This window comes from Poecilia reticulata, chromosome 7, assembly GCF_904066995.2.
Source record: "Poecilia reticulata chromosome 7, P_reticulata-male-v2, whole genome shotgun sequence".
NCBI lineage: Eukaryota > Metazoa > Chordata > Actinopteri > Cyprinodontiformes > Poeciliidae > Poecilia > Poecilia reticulata.
The window spans coordinates 19,992,440-20,018,946 of NC_088836.1; the positions used below are offsets into that span (position 1 = coordinate 19,992,440).

The 26,507-nt window shown below is 37.6% G+C and overlaps 1 protein-coding gene across 1 annotated transcript in view; it reads left to right on the forward strand.

The window, feature by feature from the left end:
- b4galt5 (UDP-Gal:betaGlcNAc beta 1,4- galactosyltransferase, polypeptide 5) overlaps positions 1-26,507 on the forward strand; it is a 44,169-nt gene that overhangs the window by 7,302 nt on the left and 10,360 nt on the right. The window contains exons 2-3 of the mRNA XM_081609078.1: positions 25,601-25,720; positions 26,350-26,463. Of these exons, the coding sequence (XP_081465204.1) occupies positions 25,601-25,720; positions 26,350-26,463 (234 nt within the window). The remainder of the gene's footprint in view (positions 1-25,600; positions 25,721-26,349; positions 26,464-26,507) is intronic.

A 26,507-nucleotide genomic window follows, 5' to 3' on the forward strand; every position in this document is an offset into this window, starting at 1 on the left:
TGCAAATAGAAGGCAGGGGCAAATTAGGTGGAAAGTTGTGTCAACCTCAATGCAAATGTTTTCCTTTCTATGGAAGATCTTTGACTTTTAATAAACGTGGTGTTCTTTTAAGCTACATGTCTCGCAAAACATTTTCTTTGTATTTTCCTGGATTTGGCATTAAGTTTTGTCTTGTTGCATGTATTTAAAGGAGGAGTATTATGTATTTTCCAGGTGCATAGTGTCATTTTATGCCACAGCCAAGTAAATATTTTACCATCAGTAGGTGTAAAAATACTGCACATATCAAAAGCAACAAAATAAATTAGATTTTGCGTCAAAGTCGTATATGAGGCCTTGAAACTGATGCTTTAATCTCCTTAAGAACCTGCTACCTTTTCCAAAACTTCCCTTCTCTGTCATCACAACAATGCATCTCTACTTGATCCACTGATGCTGTTTACAATCGTTCTTTTGAGTGTTGTAGTTTGTATGATAAGCTCAGTAAATTCCACCAGGTGACCTAAGGCGGCACACTGTATTGTTTATGCAAACCCATCCATAGGAGGTTAAATGATTTCTCAAACATTTATGAGTCAAAACAACACTCTGGATATGTTTGATAAGGATATTAAATCATAGCGTGATAGCCCGGAAAAGTTTAATTTTGTATTATACCTCCACCTCCTTCTCCTAAAAGAAGAGGGTCTCACAATGTCAGGAAATTAAACTATTATGTTAGTGAATGTTGTGATGACCAGATGACTTACAGTAAATAAATAAATACCTAACTCTACAGTGTTCATGTCTTTTTTTGTGATGGGTGCTAGAAAAAGTATTCATTTTCACAATAGCAAGATGATTATAGAGAACTACACTGACAAATATTTATATGAAAAACTTGCCTCTTGCTACAGCTGCTGAATTGAATATAAAACAACTTGGTTGCACAGAAATACGGTTTCCGTCTGCTCTCCACCACATCTTCGTGACCTCTCAAAAGTAGTTCCACTGGTTTAAAAACAAAACATAAGGAGATTTGTATTTGCTGGATTATTTCTTTGTTGTCATAATGCTTCTTGGCAATAAATCTTTTATTGATGGAAAGCATGTTTTTTTCCCCTCTCTCTTTTAAATTTTTCCACATCTGTAATGAAAATGCTTTTTGGATTGAGCAGTAGATTTGAGTGTGTGAGTTGTGCCCAAAAAACTGAACAAACTCTATTAACCAAGGCCAGACAGGTTATTCTGCTAATGACTCTTGATAGTTTTGGTTTGGTTTCTCAAATTAACTGAAACGAGACAGTTATTGATTTAATAAACATGGGACACAAAAGTGTAATGAAATGCCACAAACACTCTGCCCTGGTCACCAGCTTGGTCACAAATGGCTGCGGGATGGCATTCCATTCTTCAGCCGGTTTCTTCATAAGTCAGCCGAAGTGGGTATGTTGGTCCCTTTGGTATGGGCAGGATGCTCAAGCTGATCCCTCAAGTGTTCAGTGAGGTTGAGGGCAGGCAGGCAGGCAGGTTCATTTCATCCTGTCTGCTCCGAAAATCAGAATTTAGTCTATGACAGATCCTGCTCTGTGTGGGCACACACTAACATCTTGGAGAGTAGTGGGGATATGGGACTGCCTCCAGGTTGCAGAATCTCATTTCGATATCAATCAGCAATAAGATTGTCTCCAAAGATGGTAACTTTTTTTTCAGTGAGGGGAAAGTTACCCCTCACCGTCATACTACCTCCACCAAAAGTTGTTCGGTATTGGAAGAAGGAATTTGACAATTTTTTTATTTATTTTTTTCTTGGATACAATCCACATACTTGGCTCTCCTGCTCAATAAACAAATACATTTTAATTTGAAAAATACAAGCTTTCCAGTGGAACAAGTGTTTTTGTCATAAGGTACTTTTATCAAAACAACAAAAAATAAATCAACCACAAATTTCATTTGTGGTAAATTTGTTACTGATGTGCATGGCACAAATGTATTGCATTGTAAACATACCTAGATAGCATGTTTTGCAGTCCAAGCAATTCTTTGTGGCACTGATGTTGTTGTGCTGATAAATTTGTAATATATTTTGCACATTGAAACATTTTAAAAACATCACAACATAGTAAAGACCACACAGTAATTTATTCTAATTTGATGGAATGGTGCTTAATTAATCCCCAAAGCATAATTTTATTATCCCAACATATACAGATAACACAAAAAGGATCAATTTAAAATATAAAATAGGAGTCATTATATGTAACTGTTCCAGTGGGTAAGTCTAATTGAGTTCTTATTGAAGTTCTAAAAAACAAACAAAAAAAAAAAACCTAAAATACATGAATCCAAGTATTTATTTTTATCTTTAAAAGCAGCTGACAAACTGTTGGAAAGTTACAACTGTAGCAGAGAGGCAGGTTGAAATCTCTAGAGGCCCAGTTCGGTTATTGTGCTTGTAGCCTGGCAGCAGTCGAGCTGATGATATCGTTTGCAGTTAAGACGGCATCATATGGCGATGGAGATATATAAAGCTAATACAAAAAGTATCACTTTTAGTGTACAGTCTTGCTCTGTATTTCCAAAAGTAGACTCAAGACTGCTAGTTCTGCTCATTTTAATTAGTTTTCACTCAAATTCAGTTTAATAGAGTTAACTAATAATTGAAAGTTGAATGTTTTTTTTCATACCTCATTCTCTCGTCTACATAAGTGGATTAATCAGCAGAGTGTAGCAGTAGAAGCCTGTTTTTCATGTGCTCAGGCCTCTGCTCTGACACCACTTTTAATGCTAACTCAGTGAAGTTTTATTTCCTCAATGTTTCGTAGAACTCCGTTTTCCCAGAGGTTCTTTTACAGTAGACATGCCCCTCTGTGCTGTCCCTGAGCCCACATACATGATGCTTCAGCCACTTCCTGTTCCTTTTCCGGTGAAATCGCGAGTATGGATGCCTGACCTCAGGACAATTTGAATCCTAATTTGTTTAAAAAGTATTGTTTGGAAGTGAAAGCAAAGCAAGAGAGTCTTGTAAAGATCAGAAAAAAAATGGTTGAGGTTGTGTGCAGTTTAAGAGGAAGTGGTAGTGTTTATCAAAGGGCAGTTCCTGGCATATTCAAGTGGCAGATCTGTTAATTGTTTTATTTTTTTTAGGAATGAAACAGCCTGTGTATATGTCACTTGCTAGATATTGAAATAAATCTGTCTACGGTGACTGCACTACTCCATAAACATTACTAAACGTGGTTTACTGCGGGTTCAGAGTGGAGTAAACTCGGTGCTCCTCAGAAGTTTGCTGGAATCAAAATTTATTGCATTGTTGGCAGTTGCCATAGAGCTAAGTAGAGATCAGAGTCAGATCCACATGTTTGTGGTAATAGCAGTGTGCGCCTCTGTGCACTGCACTGTGGTGAGAGAGAGTGTCTGCTTTAATGTGCAAACGTGTGTGCCAGCCAGGGAATGACATGCTGTTGTCTGTAGCCCTACTTCTCTGCTTTGTGGTTTTTCCACTTCCCTGTCTTTGTGTCTGTTGTGCATATCCATCTCGAGCTCTGAAGGTCCAGTGTGATAAAACTACTGCTTCTTCTTCCTTCCTACTGCTGATTAAATCCCTCCCTCGAGCTTGGTTCAGTCGCTTCCTTGAATTGATTTCAATAGATGAGAGGTTTTACTGGTGTTGCTCATGCTGGTTCAGATGTATTCCATCAGGACGAGAAAATCAGCAAAATAATGTGCAATAAAGAGGGATAAAAATGAGAGAACGTACAAACCTGAATGTCGACTGTCACTGCTCGACTGCTTAAGGTCTGCTGTTTGACATTTTCTCTGCAGTTGCCATGGTTCCCTCAGGACCTGTTCCCAATGAGGACTGACTCCTTTTTTTATGCAACCACAGAAACATGCCATCCTCGTTCTCATGTTGATTTGGTTGGCAGCAGATCCGCCAAGGATACAGTCATTTCGGACAGGGGCATTTCTTTTTGTCACACAACAGTCCCCCGTAAACGTCATAACAGCATGTATAAATAGCTTTAAGCAGTGCTAGATTTGCTCTGTGTTCTACCAGTGACGGCTCCAGACAGCCCTTGCCTCCATTATTTAAATAAACACATCAAAATGGTTACTTCTGCTTCCGTCTAGGCCCTTTCTGGTTTTGTGCGCCGCTCTGCTGTGATGCTGCAGCCAAGCTTTCCCAAATGCATGAACATAGTACACAGTCATGTGACCCTGAGCATTCTATTCACAAAGGAATTTGGTTAAACATCAATAGAGCAAGAGTCCACTGCCCTGTTGTTCGACTCTCGAATATCCAAATAGCTGTATTAGGAGCATTATTTTTTGATGCAGCCTTGTCTTATTTTGAGAACTAATTGATCTGGGATTTTTGAGAAAGATGTCACATCACTGCAGTGTCTTTTTTCTACTGTACACCTAATACGACCCCAAATTTACAATGTAAAAGTCATTTGACAGCGCAACTGGGAGTCTTGATAACAATGTCCTGTTTTTGAAATTCAAAATAAGAGTCTCAAAGATAGAAAATGTGTTCAGCTTAAAGCGCAAACCTTTTACATTGCAGGTTCATATGAAAATCTTAGATTTACTTTACCAAATCACATTTAACAAACCAAATCACATTCTGACCAAACTTCTGCATTTACTTATGGAATATCTGTGAAAGGTAGAAATGATCTGTCTTTTTAAAATAAATGTTAAAATACAGTTTTACAGAGGAAACACTGTCAAAAGTATCGCACATTTGTTGTTAGAGTAGCAGAATTTCTTCCTGACCAGAGCTGTGTATCCTGTTCTTTCTCCTTAGAAGTGAACACAAAAATCTTTGTGAAATCCCTGTAAAGTTTTTTTTTTAGTTACACCTTTTCCTGTAGTTTTTAGCATCTCTTTTTAAATCACGTTGATGTGACAGAATCCTTGTTTACTTATTGTTGCTTTCCCATTCTTAGTCGATGATGGAAATGCCGTTACAAACACCAACGCATTTTCCCTTAACTTTGTTCTTACTTTACAAAAATCAGAAATTGCATTGAATAAGATACCGTTTTTTTTTTTACAGACAATACAAATCTCCATTTCATTTGGAGAACAGAAAACTTGTCAGATTTTTCAGTGCATTGCTGTCTTGAGTTGATTAAAGGAAAAGTGGCCAATCTCAAAGTTTGTCAGATTACTGGGTCAGTAGTTGGCATGATGAAGTCTAAATACATTACTCCATTGTTTCATGACTCAACCAAGTGATAAATCTCAGGCATGCAGACATTCTGAAAAGGTGATTCACTTCCCATAAAGTTTTTGTGTCGTTGAACTGTTTCAGACTTAAAATAAAGTTACGTCTTTGGCTTGCGTTCAGTTATATATTTATCACATCAAAGACAGGTTTGTCATTGTCATTTTCCCCATTTCTCTGAATATTTCCTGCAATTGCAATAAATCAGAAGCATGTATTGCGAAAATATCAACAGCACTTTCCTTCACTGATTGATGTGCATTTCACTAAGGTATCCTGCTCTGCATATGTTCCGTATGACGTCCTAAGGTTTTACATTGTGTACTGTACATATAGCTCCAGCTTCCATCATACTGACTGCATGTTCCTGTAATAAATATCATTGAACCGATACAGCAAACACTGCTGATTCAGAGGCTATCCTCACACACATAGCAATCGTGCTTTTATGTTTTAAACTGCTGTCTGTAAGATGACCCCTATCCAGCCGCTGTAGTCTTGATATTTGACCGTAGACAGATGGCTGAGCCGAGTGTGGAAGAGCTGAGGGGGTGGAGGTGTATCACTGCTTAGACAGAGAGGGGTGAGTCATTTTAGAGGTGGATGTGGGGTCTCGTGTGGAGGCTCTAATCATTTATGTAACCTAATCATCCTGAGGAGATTCCCGCTCTTTGTTAACCCATACTAAGCCTTCCTTTGTTATTGAGATGGTTACCGTGGTTACTTTTTAGTCATGCGTTTGAGGGGTGTCTACAACTGCGGCTTGTGATAAACTGGTGAACGTCACTGATGTTGCTGGTGAAGCAGAATCCAAACACAGTGAGACGATGGAGAACTGCTGACAGTCAGGAATCTTTATTGTGAGGTTTTACACCTAGCCCTCAATAAATGTTCACTGAACAATCTGTCTAATCCTTACTTAGCTTCCTGTGCTCTGAACAAGCACGGGAAGCCTGATGTTTGCAAATCTGCTGAAAGTATAGGTTACTTTTGAAGCACTATTTGAGCTCCTTTAAAAATGGCAGTTTACTTCGTTTGAAGAAAACACAAACACTTTGTCCATTATCCGCGTTTTTCATCTCTGCATTGAAGCAGCACTCCTCCTTATAATTGAAATCAATGCCTTTGGAATGATAGCCAGGGTTACTCTCTGAGCATGGGGCAAATGAAATAAAAACTGGTCCACAAACAATGTGAAGCTTGAGCAGTCTGACAGACAAGTTTAGGCAAGCCTTAGTTTTTGATAACTTTATGCTCCCTTTTGTGTTTCATGTACATGGCTAAGTTGCAAGAACACGCTTTGAATTTATGCATCCCAGTAGATTTAGAAAATGAGAATTTGCACTGCATTGTTCTGCTTTTTTTCCAACCTAGAATTGTCAAAATGAAAGACTAGTTTTTTTACTAACGTATTCTCTAAACAATCTTTTTCACTGAATCTTTAACTGGCCATGGGCAGGTTACTGGTTCAAGTTTTTAAAAATATCTGTTTTAAAACGGCTACAAATTTAGAGTCATATCGCGCTTTTATGTGTAAAGTTCTTTTATTGAGACGCCTGAGAGAGTGCTGAAATGTGTTTTCTCTGGCTGTATGGAGCATTAAGTAATGCACTCCTTTCCCATCCCCCAACTGGTTCTGCATGTTGTTGGTCAACCAGCTGAAAGAAACTACTATCCAACAGAGACATTTGGCTTTTTGGTCCCATGCTGAGATCACCACCCAAACGCTCATGATTTTTATTTTCCAGGTAATTCTCCTTGAGAAAGATTTTCTAATTTCCAAGAGAAACCCGTTTAAATAAACCGAAGAGATAACAGTACAACCAAAACATTATAAAACAAGATTCCTGAAAATATCAAACAAAAGAAATCTGAGCAACATGTCTGTTAAGGAGCACATTGCAGGAGCACATCGCAGCTTCACCTGCTGAAGCTGGTGAAGTTTCAGCAGGTGAAACTGAAAAATGCTATCTGATAGGGAATGAATTAGCTAACATTAGTTATTATACTTGTGTTACGTTTTAGGAGCAAAATGTCAAAAATGTGCAATATTATGCATAAAACACACTTGCATACTATGGCTAAAATTTGTGGGTTTATTCAATATTTCCACAAGTCCGTATTTAAAAAGCATTTTACAGATACAGATGTTACAGACCTCTAATAATCAATCTTATCAACAATCAATCGGTATTATTTTAGTAGCTGCAGGACTAATTGCACTTTTGTTTTAAATAAAAGTGATGAATATATATTAAACCTGTGTTTAAATACTGTGATATCGTGGTATTTTACTCATCCTACTGTGAAAAATCTCATAATATTTCATTATGAATATTGTGAGACTTTCAACTATAACAGTTTTATGTGGACAAACTTGTTTTGCTTGAGTTTTCCTTCAATATCTTAGTTTCCAATCTTTTCCCGGATCCTGACATGCCCTGTAATGCTCTGTGAATTTCCTGTGGCGACAAATGCAAACAAATCTGCACAAAAACAACCTACGTAAGGTCTTGATTGGAGGGCTTCTCTGACTAAACCTCAGGAGGGCAGAGCGTAGCCGTGGAAACAGTAGATGTAACACCACTCAACAGTACAGATTGAATTGGTGCTAATGACCTGCACTATATAGAACTAGGGTGTGATGAGAAAAACAGCCACCTCTCCTCACCTTAAAAAAAAAATTAAGGCAATGAGAGAATCGCTGAAACTGCAAACACAGATGCATTCCTTAGAAAGACAGTCATCCTGCATTGTTTGTTGCTCTGTGACTTCATACTCCCTCGTTCTTCTGTTATCTTACCTGTTTGGATTTCACTGATTCCTGGAATTAAATGAAAATATTTGGTACAAGACATGCTGTATGCAGTCTTAACTTGATGGTATCTCTCATGACATTTCAAATTCAAATGGAGATCTGCCTTGGTATCAGTTCCACTATATAATAGTATTTCAAAGAGATGAGGTGTTTGGCTCAACCACATTGCTTTTTGCAAGATGTATTAAGTTGACCAGAAGCACTTAGGCACAGATGCTATAGGGTTATTTTGCAAAGGGTTAAATTTAATAATCCATTGGGAAGGGCTCGCTCCACTGAGTGTAGCTTCTGTGGCAGTGCGGTATACTAGCTGTCTGCTCTGGCCCATTTGTTCAGTCAGCAGGAGTAACCTCCAGCTGTGAAAAGACCTCATCTTTCTGCCAGGGGGATAGGAATATAAAGGAACCAGGGGAAAATGGGCAGTATGGTATGTGTGGTTGGGAATGGGATTGGGAGGAACCGAGTACAAGAAGGGGGGGTGGGGTGGTTCATCATGTGGCAGTTGTCTGACTTGTGTGGCTTTTGAGTGTACCTGACGCATGTCCTGTTGGCACTCTGCGGGCTGAGCTGCTGCAATATTACAAGAAAGTCCTGGAGTGCAGCCAAATGCAAAATCAGACAGAACTGGGCAGAAGGGTGCGGCATAACCCAGGAAAAGATTTGTGCAAACAACCCCTAATTTCCAGGTGTTAATACCTTCCTGGTTACCTGGGTTTCTTAAAGCAGTGAAGCTTTGGAAACTTATTAAACAATTTGAGATCATGTGGACAAACTGGTTTCACCAACTGTTTTAAGGCCATGTTTTGCAATAGAGATAATGAATGAACAAGCTGAGCAACGTTTAAAGGGCTGGGCTGGTAGATACAATTTTTGAAAAGAGATGTGGGAATTTGAGATGAGATGAGACATCTGCAGAAGAAGTTAACGAAGGGTTTGTATGAATCATAAGTAGAGTTATTGACATGTCGTAGCATACTGCTGCTGATTGTTGGAAGTTCCTTCTACCTGCATTTGAGGGAACCATGCAGGTGAAGCTGAAAAATGTGAGGCTGTGGAAAACTATCCAGCCTGTTTTGATTAGATTCTCTCAATTTTGTTTTTGATATGTGTGAAAATTTAAATATACTTGACTGACATTACCTAGCAGAGTCCAGGAGTCAGTCCTTCCAGTGCAGTAAAATGTGAATATTAAGTCTTATCACTCTATAAATGTCCAGTTATGGAGGGGTGGTACAAAATAATCCCTTAAATAAATTGTTTGGTTCATTACAGAGTCGCTGTGATTTTGTCACAAAGCTGTCCCTGTGGGACATTTGAAGTTGTGGTAGTTAAAAGACAAAAATCTGTTTCCTAAAGTTTACAAATAACAGCTTCATAGCAATAACTTTGAACCAGAACAGTACAGTAGTTGGCCCACCAGATCAACAGTGGCCAACTTCCTGTTACACAAAGGAAATTAAATTGGACTGCTGCCTCAGCCTTTTTATAGAGCACTTTTCAGTAATGGATGCATATCATAGTTCCAGACATCAATTAAATGGAGCAAAAATATGAGACTTAAATAAGGTAAATAGTAAGGAAGCTAATTGCACATAAAAAAGACAAGCAAGTAAGTAAAACATTTACTGGATACAAAAATATAAAAGATGAACAAGTAACGTCCACTTTCCTAATGTCAGTATATAATTGCTACAATAGCGCTTTTCCACTGAGAAGTTCCACACTAACCGGTTAATCTGTGGTTTGGTTCTACTCCATGCAGTGAACTTCTACATTATACGCTCTATTCCTTCTTATTGTGGGCGGGTCGTGAACATGCAGCAGCTGCGGTCAACTCTGCTGATGTTTGCAACACTCAGCAATTAAGAGTGTTAATTAATTATTAATTTGTTAATTAATTATTAATTAATTAATAAATCCTCAGATTTATTTGAGTTCTGTGGAACTCAAATAAATCCAGGTAACCAAACCGGTTAGAGGCACTCTAGTGGAAAAGTGCCTTATGTATTAATTTTTTATTTTTTTTTAGTCACTTTTATACAAGTAGCAGTTCCTTTTTACACATGTGGATTGTTCAAATTAGGTGTCAGTATTCAATACAGAAGCTTAGGAGAGAAATTGCATAGAACATTTTTGAAATACTTGGTAGGTTATGTAAAGCTACAATCCTCTGAAACCCACTTCGGCTATTTCAATTTTTCTTTAAGAACTAATATTTTATTTTATTTTATTTTTTCCTCACTATTTTTTAATCCTCACTGTAGTGAATTTGGAGCAGTATTTTGAAACTTAAGACAAGATTAGTTCACATGGTGAACAGTTTTTTGCAGTTTATTTGCCGATATCATAGCTAGCAATAATAAGACCTCTGTGATACACACACATTTTTTTTACATTTCACAATCAAGTTCACAACATAGAATGTAGGTTAAAGTCGACCCACTTATAGTATGCACCTGATTCACCTCAGGAGGATGTAACAAACCCTCAGCCATAAATGTAAGGGGTAATTCGGTATTGCTAAACAATTGTGTCTAAGAGATATTAAACAAAGGAATGATCTGCTGCAACCAGAGCAGAGAGGCACCACTTCACCTGATATGAAAAATATATTGAACATAATCTGATGCACATAAAATGTATGGATGACAATTATGACACAGAGGTTAAATCTGTGTCATAATGGCAAATGAAGACTTCTAAGCCATGCATGTTTGGTTCAGTAATCCCGGCAACATGATTTTAAAGCACACATGGCCCTCGATTTCTGTGAATTGATTGGTGTAATTTGAAATTACAACACGACACATATCAGAGAATTTCCTGGTTGTGAGTTTATTGTGGAACTATGATATGAAAAGGGGTAGAGGCTTAAAGGTCAAAAGGATAAAACAGAGCAAATGCAGTCTTGATTGCGTCACATGGAAAATATGATTTTCTAATTTGAAATTGTGTTATATACCTCCTTCTCCTCTGGCTTCATTTTATACACATACATATAACTTAGTGGGCTTCACGCTGATTGGGAAAAACAAGTTTTTAAAATTCCGATTTGCTGCTCATTAATCTGGGGCAATCGAACTAAAAAAAAAAAGGCTACTTTGACAACATATTTACATGTGCATCTTTTATTAAGAGATGGTCGGTTCTTTTAGTTTTTTTTCTTCTTTTTTTGTTTTTCAAATATTATCCACATCTGAATTGCATGTTTTGGTGGAAGAAGTTACTGTTCAACCATGGTTCAAACCTGCCATAAACACGGGCACGAATGAGTTAACATTTACACAAACAACTCCCCGCATTTCTCTCTGCAGTCTTTTCCATGCTATGTTAATGGATAATAGTTTTTGTCAGGAGTAGAAAGCTTTTTCCAATTCTCCCAGGCTTACACATACATATGTTCCCACAGTCTTTCTGTCCCTGTCTCTTCATCTTTCACTTTCTTCCCCTCAGATCTGTTTCCCAGTATTTGCTTGCAGCAGAGTGAAAACAGGGGGCTCTGGCACCACTGTGCCATTTATGTAATTCTCTTCACCATGTCTGGACCTTGTGTTTCTCTGCCATGCAGTTGCTCAGTGGCCATCATGGGAGCATCACACATGCACAAACTGATATGAGCAAACACACATTTAGGACAGCAGAGCGGCAGATGGAGGGGAGAATATGGCATATTTTTAAGCTCGTGCACATTTGGAGGTCTGAAAGTTATAGGATCAAGAGTGACCATGTCAAATAAAGTGATTTTTTTTTAATGTACTTTCATTTTTTTTCTTCAATTTTACTTATGTTAATTCAAGCATATTGCTATTTTTCCTCTTTTTACTGTTGTTTTTTTTGTTTAATATGCAAATCATTTACATTCCTACGCTTTTGTTTTTTACGTCTCTGAATGCATACCTGTCTCATTATGTAATAGTGGGAAACTGTCTTTCAATGTGTGTCATTGGAGGAATGCACAACAAAGCAGAAGACACAGCTAGCTAGCACATGCAACGTTGCTGAAATGGCTTAAAAGCAGTAACCCTTTTCACACAACTCTTAATTCAGTTTGCGAGAAAGCATTTTATGCATTTTTATGTTGTGAGAACATAACATGCTTTTTGACATGACTGCAGTGTAACAAAGTGTCATTTTCTGATTTTGTTTCCTTGCAGTGGATTGTGAATGGAGCTCTGATTTAACAGTGATGAGAGCCTCCTTACTATAAACTTTCCATGACACATTTCAAGTTGCGAAATACCAGATTATTGGAGGTTATCAGGCTAATCCGTTTGTCCTTCCTTTGGCGTACAACATTATCAGTGGGAAGAAATGGACGCTTCAATTGAGTTACACCCAGATGTTAATATATAACGAATTATTCATTTGCTTAGGAGTTCTTTATATGGAAACTTACTCAGATAGTGTCACTGATTAACCCTGAGTCATTCAGTACAGCCTTAAAAGAATTCCAAGGCAAAGAAAGAATGAAACCTTTTCAAAGAGAGATGAGTCCATTGAGTCCTGGACATTTTTTTTATGGAATGGTCAAAAATAATTATTTAAGCTCCACAGATGTGTTTTGCTCAGTAAATAACTGTAAAGTTAGTAGTTTATTTAACCACTATTCTAGTGAGCTTATTTCTGGTATAGGTTTAAGGCTCCTTTTTTTTTTTTTTTTTAAAAGGTCTTATTGGCTTTAGGGGCATTCATTTGAGAGTGGTCAAACAGGAAAGCGGGCTGTGAGAGAGAGGAAGGACATGTGGCAAAGGTCATCAGGCTGGGACTTGAACTCACAATGGCCACGTCGAGGACTGAGGCCTCGGTATTTGGGTGGTGCTCTACCCTCTGCCCCACCGCAGCGCCCTAGTTTCATGATTCTTACAACCTAACCAATTAGATTACTTTTAATGGTTTTGTTGTATTTTACGTTTTAAAATTTTTCACATGAACACTGACTGATTCCACTGATCACATGGAATCAGTCTGCACTGACTGTAGTAATATGTCTTTTCAAAGGGATCTAACAGAGATTTTTTTTGATCAAATATTGCAACAATTTGGTTAGTATTTTCTAGGTTTCCAATAAAGGAAGTTGCGTCTTTGTGTTGACTACACCACAGTTTGTCTGGAAAGAATTTCAGACAATTTTGGACTGTTATCATTTGTAAAGGGTTACCACTAATGATATATTTAGGGCTGTGTGTAAACGACTATTTTAGAAACTGAGTTTAAAGTGATACCACACTTTTTACACATTTGGTGGCATTTCTTTCCGACTCAAGCCATAGCAGCAATTAGCACTTAGCATCCATCAACAGCTCATTGGCGGAAGTAAGAGTGTTGTGCACCACAAATAATAATCTGCTGATTATTTGAGTGCTAAGTACTAAAACATAATTTATCGGGGCAGATGATTTGCGTCAAGGAATTTTAAAAATCAAGGTTTTCTAATCATTCTATAGATTGTTACAGTCTTGGATTAAAACAGTTTTTGCTAATATCGTTCGAGACTAATCAGGTTTATTTTGCTGCAAGACAAATCCAAAGAGTAAAAGCTGCACATTTATTAATAGACATGTACCACTGTTCCTGATGTGCCTTCCGCTTTTCAGTGGCTCAAAAGAAAATACTCACTACATTTGTCCAGTAATACAACTTCCTCAACTTTTCTTGTCAGTGACGTATTTTTTACTGACTGGAGTTCTTGCAGCTCATCATCATTCTTCTTCTTTTCTCAACTAATTTAAGAGGGCCTCTATATCTCTCAGTCAAAGCATCACTTAAGATTTAATAGTTTGATCATTGGATTTTAAACATGAAACTACATCTTCTGGTCAGCCAGACTCCACAATTAACTCGTCTTTCTCATGTTCATGTGCTTCAATGCTAGGCTAACATTAGGATGTTGAGTCTTTATTTTGACTCGTTAATTACTCTGCTCAAAACATATTTCTGTTCCAGAAAATCACTCTGTTTTCAGCATCATAAAAAAGGAACATGTATTGTTGCAGCTGCTGAAAAGGTCACATGACTTGGACAAAAACCCACTCTCTCCCTCTCTTTCTCCTCTCTCCCTCGCTCTGTAAACCTTACTGCTGAAAGTGAAAATGAGATGATACTTTAAGCTAAACTTCTGGATATAATTGACAGCATATGTGGTGTTAATTATTTACAGTTTTGCAAGCCAAGCACAAGTAAAGACACAGTGGTTATTAAAAATTAGCTGTGCAAAGCGTGATTTACTTTGCACAGCTGATGTGCTCCATCATGATGAATTACTGTATATGATACATAATGAATCATGTTGATACTTTTTTGAAAGAAAAAATATCAATATAAGAAAGAGAAATGCTCTTTTTTTTTACTTTTTAAAATGCAGTTATGTTTTTTACAGATGAGCAGAAGAAAGCTTCTGATTGCTGTTTTTTTTTTTTTTTTGCTGATGGCATGTTGTGTTTTAACTTGAGGGTTTTCTTGCCCACACAATTGGACTTCCCTCTTTGTTACTTCAGCAGAATTAAGTCGACCTGCGGTGGCAGACATAGTGGAAGAATGTAACCCTTGGTTATGTAATTGCTGTCTGCAATCTCACCCTGGTAGAAAAAAAATTTAAAAATGAGAAAAAAGTAGCTGACTAAATGTATTTGGGCAACATGGCTTTGGGAGTGTTGGGTTCACAATTTATGGAGTCCTGCGAGTACTATAACTGTGTTTGTGCGTAGCTTTACTTTGTGAGGTTTGTGGGTGGAGGCAGCTAAAAGCAATGTGGTGTTAACCGGCAGCTCCCAGTGTGTAATATAAAACTAATTTAGGGAAGTAGCTTCAGTTCTCCCGGATGCTTCAGCTGTTTTCCCCCCTCAGTTGACTCAATGGGGTTATTTAAGCATACTTGACTCACCCCACGCAAGCACAAATATGATGGACTTTTGACTCACTTGAGTCGATGTCGATGTGCAACTCAAAAAAAAAAAAACATTGTGTTTCCAAAAAGGAAGTAGGAAGAGGGTGAGAGAACTGGTGTGCTAGTTTGAAAGCACAGGAAGTGGGCAGTCTGCCATAATTCTGTCATTTCTGTGGAGATAAATGAGCACTCTGCATGTCAAGAAGACATCTGCTCTCTCAGAACCTTGTCTCTTTTGTCAGACTGCCATTGGTCCTGGCTCTTTATCTCTTGCCACTCAGTTTTCTTATCTTGTCCATTTCAGTAATGGAGCTTTGCTGAGAACATTTTTTGGATTGCCATGCACATGAGGATTCTTATGAATGTAGACATGACTTTATTTGCAGTTGCTGTTGTAGCCATACACACATGCTTTTCTTTTCAGTCAATTCAGACAGGATCTGAAATGGGTGCATGCCAGCCGGCCTGTGTGTGCTGAAAAGTGGTGGGTTTGGAGGAATCCTCATGATTCACGCATGACTGAATGTCATGTGACCACAACTTTCACAGGACTTGTATTGCCAGTCATAGCTGCTACTGCTTGTGTTTTATTTGTGTAGGTTTCAGGAAACGGATCAAGGTTAAACTAATTTGCTCATAAAGTCTCTGTCATAAATCTCCTCTGGCCCCGTCAGTACATCAGTGCTAATCCAATGTTACACTAGCTACATTTTACAGTAATGATAAGGAATGGAACTGATATTCTTTCTGTGTGAGAACTTTGAGTAAAAAGGCCACTGTTTTATATTTTTAGAGTTTACTCAGAAATGTAAATAAGTAAAATATTAACTGATTTTTAGCAACAAATATTCCTATATCCTCTGACATTTTATAGCATATTGATTATAGTAGTTTTGATGTTCTACATTATTTGTTGTTATGGCTGTCATTACATACACTTAAAGAAACATCTATTTTTTGAAGGAGTTTATTCAAAACACTTTTGAATATTAGGTCCCTTATCTATAGGGATATAGTATCACTTTGAGTTCCTAGAAAATCAAGATCGTCAGAGCATTGAAAAACTAGCAGCAAGTATGACTCATTGTTTGAGCTAGTTTTGCTGGTTTTAATCAGCTCTACACTTTCACAAGACTTAAGTTTGATTCTAACTTCTGCCGTACAAAAGTGAAGTTATGCTGGTAGATACTGCTGTTCGCATCAGTCCATCTAATCAGCTGATTGTGAAGCTGGATAAAAGCACAAGAACATACCATTTCTGTTACACATAGAACAACATATTTCAAAATCCAAAAATCCACTGTTGGTGAACTTAGAACTGACAGATAGCATGTAGCATAGGGGGGGATTGAAAACGGCTGGCAACCTCTGCCAAAATAACATGTAATTAGCAACACAGACGTTGTTCTGCTAAGAAAATAGAAATAACCTTATTAACTGTCTCTTGTGATAGTGTAGATGGGCAGTGAATATGAATATCGTTTTAGTTTGGTGTTTTTTTTTTTTTTTTTTTACTTTGCTAAAATCAGCTAAAACAGAGATTCATCACGTTAGCTCTAAGCCTTCTACTGCTCTGAAGAAGTGTTAGGTTTTCTACAAACTGCAATATTAAATCTTTTCTACTAATCACATAAATTTCCCCTTCTTATAACCATGGTAGAATGTAATAGCCTTCTTCATATAAGCTGTAAAGAAGTTTGAAACAGGAGACACCGTCTTGCTACGATTTCTTCCAGAAGCCAGAAAAAAACGGTCTCTAAGACTCTTTTCCTTGTATTTCAATAAAATAATTAAAACCATAAAGATATTTTTTCTTGCAACTTTTACCTTAACTTTAAAACCTTAATATTTCTTGATACCAGTAGTGCTCCCTTGCCCAGTAACAATAGAAGTGTCATCTGGGGGTTGTTGCCTACAGCAGGTACTATTAAAAAAAAGTAACTACCAAGAACACTTAGACCCAAGGTTTTTCTGCACAGCACCACACTACAACACAATTGCATGTTAGTGTTTTCAGTGTTGTGATGGATCGGTATGTGTGCCTCTCAAATGGCACCAAATGGTCCTTTGGGAAAGAATTACAGATGCCACACACGCCTGTTTACATAACCTGTAGCTACCCCCTGACCATATGAGCACCACTGTTACCAATAATACTGTACAAACAACATCTAATCAGGGAGTCAAACATTTAGAAATACCAGAGCTGCCATCAGACAAACCTACAAGCAGAAGTAAATGTCTTTTGGCACAAAGGCTGTGCTTGGATTAGGAATGCTTTTCAGAAGGTTTTCATGCAGGCTCCACCCTGTAGGATATCTTGGCTAAACATATCCTTGTACTTCTCAGAATTGCTTACAGAACCCAGAGAGTCTCTGGTGATGGTCAACAGTGAATCTCGTAAAATGAATCTTAAAGGCTTTGCAAAATGTGACTTTGTCTGTAAAAGGGAGGAGGGTAGCTTCAAATGGTTGAAGGTGGCAAACAGGATGTAGACTTACCTCTGTGTTTGTCTGTGGGACACACTGACGTAGACACCGCCAGTCACAGGAAACTGGACAACCAGAAGCACAAACAAAACATCCTGTCTTCATGGTTTTTATTTGACCTTTGAACTATAAGATTTTGACAGGATGGATGGGATAAAAATCGCAGTACCCCGTACTACTTCTAAAAAAAGCTAAGGTTGTTATTTTGCTTTGGTCAGTAATGAAGACCGCTTTTTAAAAATCAATTATTTATGCTGCATGTGTCAACCTCCACTACAGGGCAGCAGTTGGGTCTGTAAAAACTAAACAACAAAGTTTTTCAGAACGCTGCAGGGAGTTATAACACAGCCTTTTATAACGCGTCGTCTATTCCCATTCTTGGGGTGTTTTGATGGCATTTGCTGAAACAAAACTCAATCCATAGAGATACTGTCCCATAATTATCATTTTGAACATAACCCACCCAAGATCAGACAGTCCAAAGCATTGTTTTGGCATTCTGAGTTGACGGTCAGTTTTTGATGGTGAAGACCCATTGAGCTTTTATAATTGAAACCAACATTGTGGAACTACAGAAGGCGTGGACTGGAAATTATTGGTTTGGATCTAGAAAATTATGCATCAAATTTGTGTTGAACATTTTGCTTTCTAAAGGATAAAGACCATTTGAAGTTTGTTGCAAAAATAACTTTGATCTATAAGAACCCTAACCCTGCGTAGTAAAATATTCCTCCACAGAAGTCTGAATTTTCATCATAACGTCCTTTCAAAACATACCGTGGCTAGAAGGTTGCATAGTTTTGGCTTGGCTGTATAAAAAGGGGCTTGTGATTACTAGTTGTAAGATTGAACAAAGATGACACATATGAGGTAAATGTCAATGCTCCAGATTTGAACAAATTTTAAACCGGGGACCATCGGATGTAGGATTTGAGCAAAATGACATTTTTGTGGGAAATAAGGAGTCGAAGACCTAGTGTATATATTCAAATGTTAAATATGTAGCTTTATAAGTTCTAGTTCATTTTGTTTTTGAAATTAAAAAAAACTGAATATGTATTTGGGGCTTTTATTTTATAGATTAAAGAAAGGTATGTCTCAGATCATCTGATGTATTATAAGCAGACTCCATCCATTGTGAAGTCGGTAACAAGTTAAATAAACAAGCAAGACTTTTTGAAAGACGTCATAAATCCTGATGCGATTTATGTCCTTTGCATTTACCACTAAACCACCAGTGGCAGGTCAAAGCAGGTGACTAGCATAATTCCCTTTTGATGTAATACAGTCATAAAATGCCAAAAGAGTCGATGTAATTGGTGTGATTTCACTACCTTCTGATTGTGAATGTAATAAAGTTCTGGCGACGCTGGGTTTGATGGACACTTACAAAAAAAAAGTTTGATTGCACTTTAATCATGCATGTTTTAATGGTAATTTCATTTAAAACAATAATTCCAATGATGGGAAATTTAGTAACCTCTAGGAACAATTTCATCTCTATATATACTTAAAAACTCAGAGCAATGGTTTTGCATTTATTGAGAATCTGATCATTCTGCATCTACAATAGTTCATTGAAGATAATTGTGTAATATATGAGTTGCAACAACATTTAATATCCCTCTTGGAATAATAAAGCATTTTTAATAGAACTGAGTCAGAGGGGGGCTGCAGGATGCAATTATTGAACCAATAAGGACACAAGCTTTCTGTGCCTCACTTAGTTTATCAAGAGCGGCAATGATATGCATAATTCCCCCAGCTAAAACACATTTATTGTGTTATTAAAAAAAATAAAGAACTTTAACCGTCATATGCCTATCCCAACATCACAGGTGGATCAGTATACTCGGCTTGCATCAGTAGGACCTAATTGTGAGGGATTTGCTCTTAATGCTTTGAGTAATAGCCTGTTTACTTTCCAATGAGGCACTGAAATTGACCTGCTTAGTCATTGATAGGTTATGTAGTGGTTTACATTTCTGATAGTGTAGATGACAGCTGAATTAATTACACCGCCATAATGTACTCTCAGGATTCACTCAAATATGAAGAGCGTGTGCCTGTACTGTATGGAGTCCTCCTCCTGTTATTATCTCTGCGAATGTGTGGATCTGTGGGTGTCACTGATAGGCCGCGGCATTAAACTGACCCTCTCTCAGAGTGACAGCTTTAAACCCTCAAAGCTATGAGAGTGAGCGTGGCATGTGTGCCCACAGAATCCAATTCAGCCTGGAGTAAAGAAGAACTGCCTTTCAGCTCTTATCAGGGCGCCAGCAGAACGGGACAGATCACCTCCCACTGCTGAGCTATCAATGTAGAGTTAATTGCCTTGCAGAGAAAAACAGGAAGATGCTGTGTATCTTGTCTTTTTCATTGTTTGCCGACATTTTTTTTCCTATGTCTTTTTTAACTGTGTAGTACAGCATTTGGACTTGGTCTTTGCTTAGAGTTGTCCCCATGAGCCTGCAAACCCACTCTTCAGATTATTCACTTAAGCGATAAGAACAACCAAGTTTGACATAAAGTGACACAAAGCAGCACTGAGAGAAGAAGAGCGATATGGGGGGATGGACAGATAAGTGGTACGAGGACGTCATGTAGAGAGAGAGACGACAAAACGAGATGCGTGCACACCACGCTCTGTGAGCTGTTGGAAGACAAGGTTGTTCAAGGTCTACTGCCATGCTTGATGGGTTACAGAGGGTGTGGGAGCCCGATGGGATAAAACACACTAGCGGTTGGCTAGTCCTTTCAATCTATAGGTCTTCATATTGTTTTTGCTGACTGCAATGCATTAAAGTGCTGCGCGTGTATGTGTGTGTTATATGTCGAGTGCTAATGGCCTTGTGTTGTAGCCTATTATGTTAGTTTCCTCCAAGGTCCAGGTCTCCCATGTCTCATTGCATCTGTCACAGTTTCTTGCCTTTAGTACGTCAGCAAGAACCATTTCTTCAGAGTCTGGAGGGAACATGTTTAATGTGCGAGAAATTGCAAGCCCACTGCCTTGAATAGCGTAGATCACCAGTTCTCAAGTTTTGTTTATAGAAGTCTTATTTTGTGCCATCTAAGCATATACTTAGCTTTTCAAGCACTGACATTTAAAAATGGTAAGAAAACAGAACTTCTGCTTTTAAATTGATGTACTTTAACATTTTTACTCAGAAGTTAAAGGAGTAACTTCTGAATAAAGAAGTTACTCCAGTTCCCCTTGATTTGTAATGGAAATTGAACTGGTTTAAATCTAATATGGGTGTCTCCTTAGGAAAAAAAGTAACACTTGCTACAGAAATACGGTATTTATTTGCACTTTTGATGGGTTGTATGTCTATAAAACTTTCAAATTGTAAAGCTCTCCAAGAACTATACCAGCAATTAGTTTCCAATGAGTACTGTTGGAGTCAGTCTTTTATTTTTTCCAATAACAGTAGGATGTGTATACTTATACAGAACTATTAGGTTTTTAAAACATCATGAAGTTTTCAAATTACCAATTTTATCTTAATGTAAGTTATGAAGACTTAAATATGATCAAGGTTTCTCTACTAGGTCTTCAAATACTTTTAGATCTATCTTACATTTGTTGAACTCCTTTGTTTGTTTGTTTATTCATTCCGTCTTCTTTTTCTGTCTTTTTTTTGGGGGGTATAACAGGATGTCTGTAGCTAAAGCCATCATCAATAAGTTTGGAAACATAGATGTAAAAGTTTGAGATTCATGCCAGGAGTTTGATTCTGTAAATTAAATTAAATATTAGTTATTTTTCATAATTCATGTAGATCTTAATTTTGAGTCATAATGGTCTCAAAAGTTCTTCAATAAATTGAACTTACTGAAAAGAAGAACGTCTGTCTTTGGGGACATATACTTATACAGACAGATTAACTGGGTAAAGGCTTTGCATGTTTATTTTAATTGCCTGGAGACACTAGAGATCTATAATCAGAGGAACATTACAAATGCCTTTTGCTAAACAGAATGTGGCTAGCAATTGTTGGCTTTTGTCAACTATATTTTTCTTTACTTGTTCACAGTTTGTCCAGTCTTAGAAAATCTATGAAGAGTCTCAAAGCATTGATTCCTCACACACTACAGACTTTGTCTTACTTTGACCTAGCTTCACAAATAGAGCTCCATCTCTCCATTTAATAGAATATTGCTTCACTTAGGCAAAGGAGACTCTATTATCTCCTTTGCCTAAGTGAAAGGAGATAATAGAGCTAGTCTAGAGCTAGGCTAGCTCTAATCAAATTAGAGCTAGCCTAGCTCTAATTTGATTATATAAAATCCAAATTAACAGTGCAGTTCGCTTATCACTTAGTGGAGGAATCAGCACACCTTAAAGTTTTAACTTTAAGGTATTTAGGACTCATTCCCACAACCATACTCTGACTGCAGTGATGAATAAGTAGCAAACGTTTTAGTTTTGCAGTGTTTGAGGTCTTGAAACAGTTTTGCTCTGACCTTATCTTTTGAGTATTTTCAATTTGAAACAAATGATTAGTAGTTTTTGGTTGTGGCTTAATGGCACTACCACACAGTTGGGTAGCTTTCTATTTACCCTTGTACCACAGTGTGAGTACAAGATCAAGTGTAGATAACATGTCTAGAACCACTTCAGAAAGTCTACCCCACTATTCTGCCACCAGAAAAGACTATCACTGACCTTCAGATGTTTTTAATAGTGTTTAAAAAAACACACACAAAAAAAAAAAAAACACACAGCTTCAGTTATACTTGACTCTGCAAATGTCAAAGCGTTTTGGCAATGTGTTCCATCTGAGTGTCCAGGATGTATGTAGGTCAGGTTTGCCCTGATAGGCTAATATATAAATCTCCATATGCTTGGAAGGCATGAGAACGAAACATGTCAGAGTATGTCTGCGCCTGCCCCAGGCGAAGAAGTCTCTCAGCGTTTTTCCATCATATGCTGTCTCAGAAGGTTATCTGCGAGTTATTAAATGCAGTTCTTTTTTTCTCCCCTCACTGGTTTCTAACGAGCAGTGCACCGGATTGTTTGTGTGGTTCCCTTATTTTTATCACCATCTATCACAGATTCTTTGCTCTAGCTGCACTGTAGCCTTTGCATGCTGCGGAGGTAAAACAGGAACATTGATTTTAGTGAGCGCTTAGCTACTAGTCTTGACTCTTGCAAGCCTGGCAGTTTGTATAAAATAAGATGAATGTGATGGAAACTGTAATACAATTACTAATGACAAATCACATCCCAAGGATTTCTGGCTCAGCAGTGCTTCACTTGTGTGTGCACACACTGCACTTGCACGGACAACTATTGTACTGAAGCGTGTAGATCATATTGGGATTGATTTAACATTGAATGCTAATTGTTTTTTTTTGTTTGTTTTTTTGGCTGGTGATTGTGCATCTGGAATTAGTTTCAAAAGGACCAGCATTCTTTAGTGTGGCAGCACTTTGGTTTTCTGCATTTTTTAAGCAGCGCACCACTCGACATCTGCTTCTCAACTGCATAAGTCAATGGAGGAACTTAATGTATGTGGGTTTTTTTCTTTTGCTTTTTTTTTTTTTTTTGCTTTTCTTCCTCAAACTGATTAAGTGAACAAAAATTGAAGAATTTCACTATGCATATATATTTTCATGCAAGGTTTGCGAAGGTCTAAGTGGTTTGCCAGTGTGTTTTTATTTTCAGTTAAATCGTTGACTCATTAAACCACAAACCCCCCCAGTGTTCCACTTTGCTGCTTTTTTTTTTTTTTATTTCTGGAGGCTAACCTTTGCGGTGGTGTTATGTAGGTCAGCCCACTCTCATCAAGTTGAAGCTGCTTCTTTGATAAAATATGGTCTATGACAAATGCTCTCCTAAAAGACAATTTCTAACCTGGAAACATGAGGCTTAAACATGCTTTTAAAGGCATCATTTAAAAAAAACCATACGAAAATGACTCCTAAAAACTTTTATTGCCTTCCATATTAATTCTGCCTCTTTCACTTGCAATTTTTTTGTGCCCTTATCATTTTTGTCCCCTTTTATATTTTCCTATTACCAGTAAAAATATACTCAACTATTGACAGTGCAGTAAGTGTTGAATGGAAAAAGTGGTGCATCATAAGATGAAGCGCTCCTATTATCGAGCACTGAAAGCAGTAAGCAATCAATCTCTTTTATTCCTACTTTATCCCTTTTTTAAAATTAACCATTCAGTTGTTCCCTTTTCCTCCTTGATATATGCTTAGGAAGTTCTCATTATTGAATCATCTCTACACACAACATGTTTGTGCTTAATATAAATAACATTTTACTTGCGCAAAGCACACATGATCTTCCTTAAATATGAGTATTGGCCTTTATTGTTCAACAGTATGTGACTAACTAAAATGAGGAAGGTCTTGCACAGGATAGTAAAAAGGGTATAGGCAGGGGTGAAAGTAGTTTTAAATTCTTGGGGGTACTATGACAAAAATAAAATTAAATAAATAAATATATATATAAATATATATAAATTGCTTCTTTGTGTGCTTTGAAGTTTCTGTGCTGATGATTTTTTTGAGAAGCAAAAAAAGCTGGGTAGCTCTTGAATTACTACTAAATAAAGCTGTATTTCATTCAGCCCACTGGCTGCAATGTTGACACCTTGAGATGCCATGAGACCTAAATCCTGAACATCATGGCATGGAGTCATCTCAGTTTTCCATGTCTGACATATAACCATTCATTTTAGCTTCTAAACTGGTTATTGATCCTGTGTCCAGACAGAGGGATAATCAGTAGCCCAGCATCCTGACCTGTTTGTTCTGAAGATCCTGCAGCTTCCACTTCTCTTCCTAACATGGCGCCTCCTCATCCTGACTCTCATACTGATGGGAGGAACCACAGAGCTATGTTAGGTTAAAGCTCATTTTCTGAAGTTGGAATATTTTTCCTCCAACAGGTTCCAGAGGAATCACCTCAAACCAGATGTTGGACTGGATTTTATTTCACTGTCATTTGTGAATATTAGTTCCTCATTTTCAACAGTGGAGCTATAAAGGTTAAAAAAGATTATTATTTTGGAGAAAATCTCATCAACATCAATATTTCCACTAAATAAGAGACAAAAAAAATTGTTTGATAAAGGAAAAGCCTCTCAGAATCTGAGCCCGACAGCACCAAACAATTTTTTATAGACAATTTCACTATGTCACATAATTATCGCAGTAGAAGCCATTTGTTTGTTAAATACTTAATGAAACATATTTACCGTGTTTGATGTTTGTTGTAAATGACGAATACTCACAAAGAACAAGGTAATTAGTCCAAGTTTGTGGTTTATTGAACGTTCAGAAATTACAGCGGCTGTGATGCGCCACAGCAAAGGTAAACAAAGGCAAAACAAGCTGAACAGGTGATCAACTCAAAACCACTCGCACCTTTTTATTCTCCGTCTCTCTCTGTCATTTAAGCACACCCGTTGCCATGGCAACCGCCTGTGCTCCTCAAGCTGACCAGAGATTATGTTAAAAACATAACATTCAGTCCATTACGATATCAGGTTTTCAGGCTTGATATTTATTTTGCGATCATTAATAAGTGCTCTTATGAACACAGCGGTGGTTGATTAGTTAATTTTAAATTCCTGTTCTGCTAGTTATTTTGATAATGGAACCAAAACGCACAGAATTGCGCAACACCTTGTTGAAACAATAATCACTGAGATTAGTATTGTTGTTGGGTCATTAATTTGAACACGTTTTATTGATTTTTTGTTGTTATTTAATAAAGTTACGAACGTTTTGATATAGAGTCAGGAGGACGTGCGGGTCTCAGCCTCCTGGCGGCGTTCAGTTTGTCACCTAAAGCCAAGATCGACTCAAAACCTTCCGCGATCGACGTATTGCACCGCTGCTCTAGCAAAGCACGAACAGTTCAGAAACAATATGAAATGAGAAAAAAACTATGTATTAACTGCTTAAGTCTTGTTTTAGATTGTTCTTGAAAAACTAATCACTCACGGCTGCAGAGTGAACCCATTCATGTTTTACAGCAGACAGCCACTCCCCTCTCTTGCAGGTACTGCGTACCCCCGCTAATCTTTTTAGGGGTACGCAGTACCCTGCCGTACCCCCTTACTTTCACCCCTGGGTATGGGTGTTTAGCATTTTTCTTGTATTATGACCCTGTCTGAGTGTAATAATTTCACTCGACTTCATTGTCTCTCTCCTGCTTACAGTGAATGAGTATGTGTTCATGGTCCAAGCCAGAGGCATCCAGATTAGAGAAAACGTGAGGAACATAGGGGCTCAGGTCCTGGAGCAAGTTGTGAGAGGGGCCTACAGCATCAATGGCACAGGTAAATACAAGCGCATACAGCAATATCTTAACGCAGATAGATTTTCATCAAATGTTATTCAATATCAATAATTTATTTCAAACAGTGATACTCTGCAAGAGTCACTAGGCACAGAGTGGCCTATTTCAAGTTTTCATTTCTATTCGTTTTTATTGTGATCACTTTCAAGATTATTTTTCAGTGTTGCAATGATGATATCAGTTGTGGTTAATCGACAGCTTCAACTTTCCTCTTTTTCTCCTCAACATCCTCTCTGAGCTTCAGCATTTTTGTCACTAAAATCTATATGAGATGTAAATATTTAGTAAAGTGAAAGGATATTGAACTAACCAAGAATACAGATGCATTTGTACATCATTGAAAATATATTTTATTTTATTACGTCATTTGAATAAGTGGATCTTTGATGCTTAGGTGTTTATGGATTATTGTGACTTACAGCTAATGAAGAACCAAAATTCAAGTCCCAGAAAATAAGAATGCTTAATTTCACCAAACCATGTTTAATACAGAAATGTTATCTTATGTCTCACACAGTCGTGTGGAAGAATGATAACATAACAGTTATTCAGTAGAAAGACTAGGTTTCCTTTGATGTCTTTTTGAAACTTGTTCATTTGTGGCCCCAGATTATTCCTATGACTTCAACGAGAGCGAGAGCGATGCTCCTCCCACCACTTACCTCCCTGAGGGTTTCACATACCTCCCTTCGCAGGTTTGCCCTGAGAAGCTGCCCTCTATGAGTAAGCGCACTGTTGACATTTTGGATTAGACTTCCTTTTGCTTA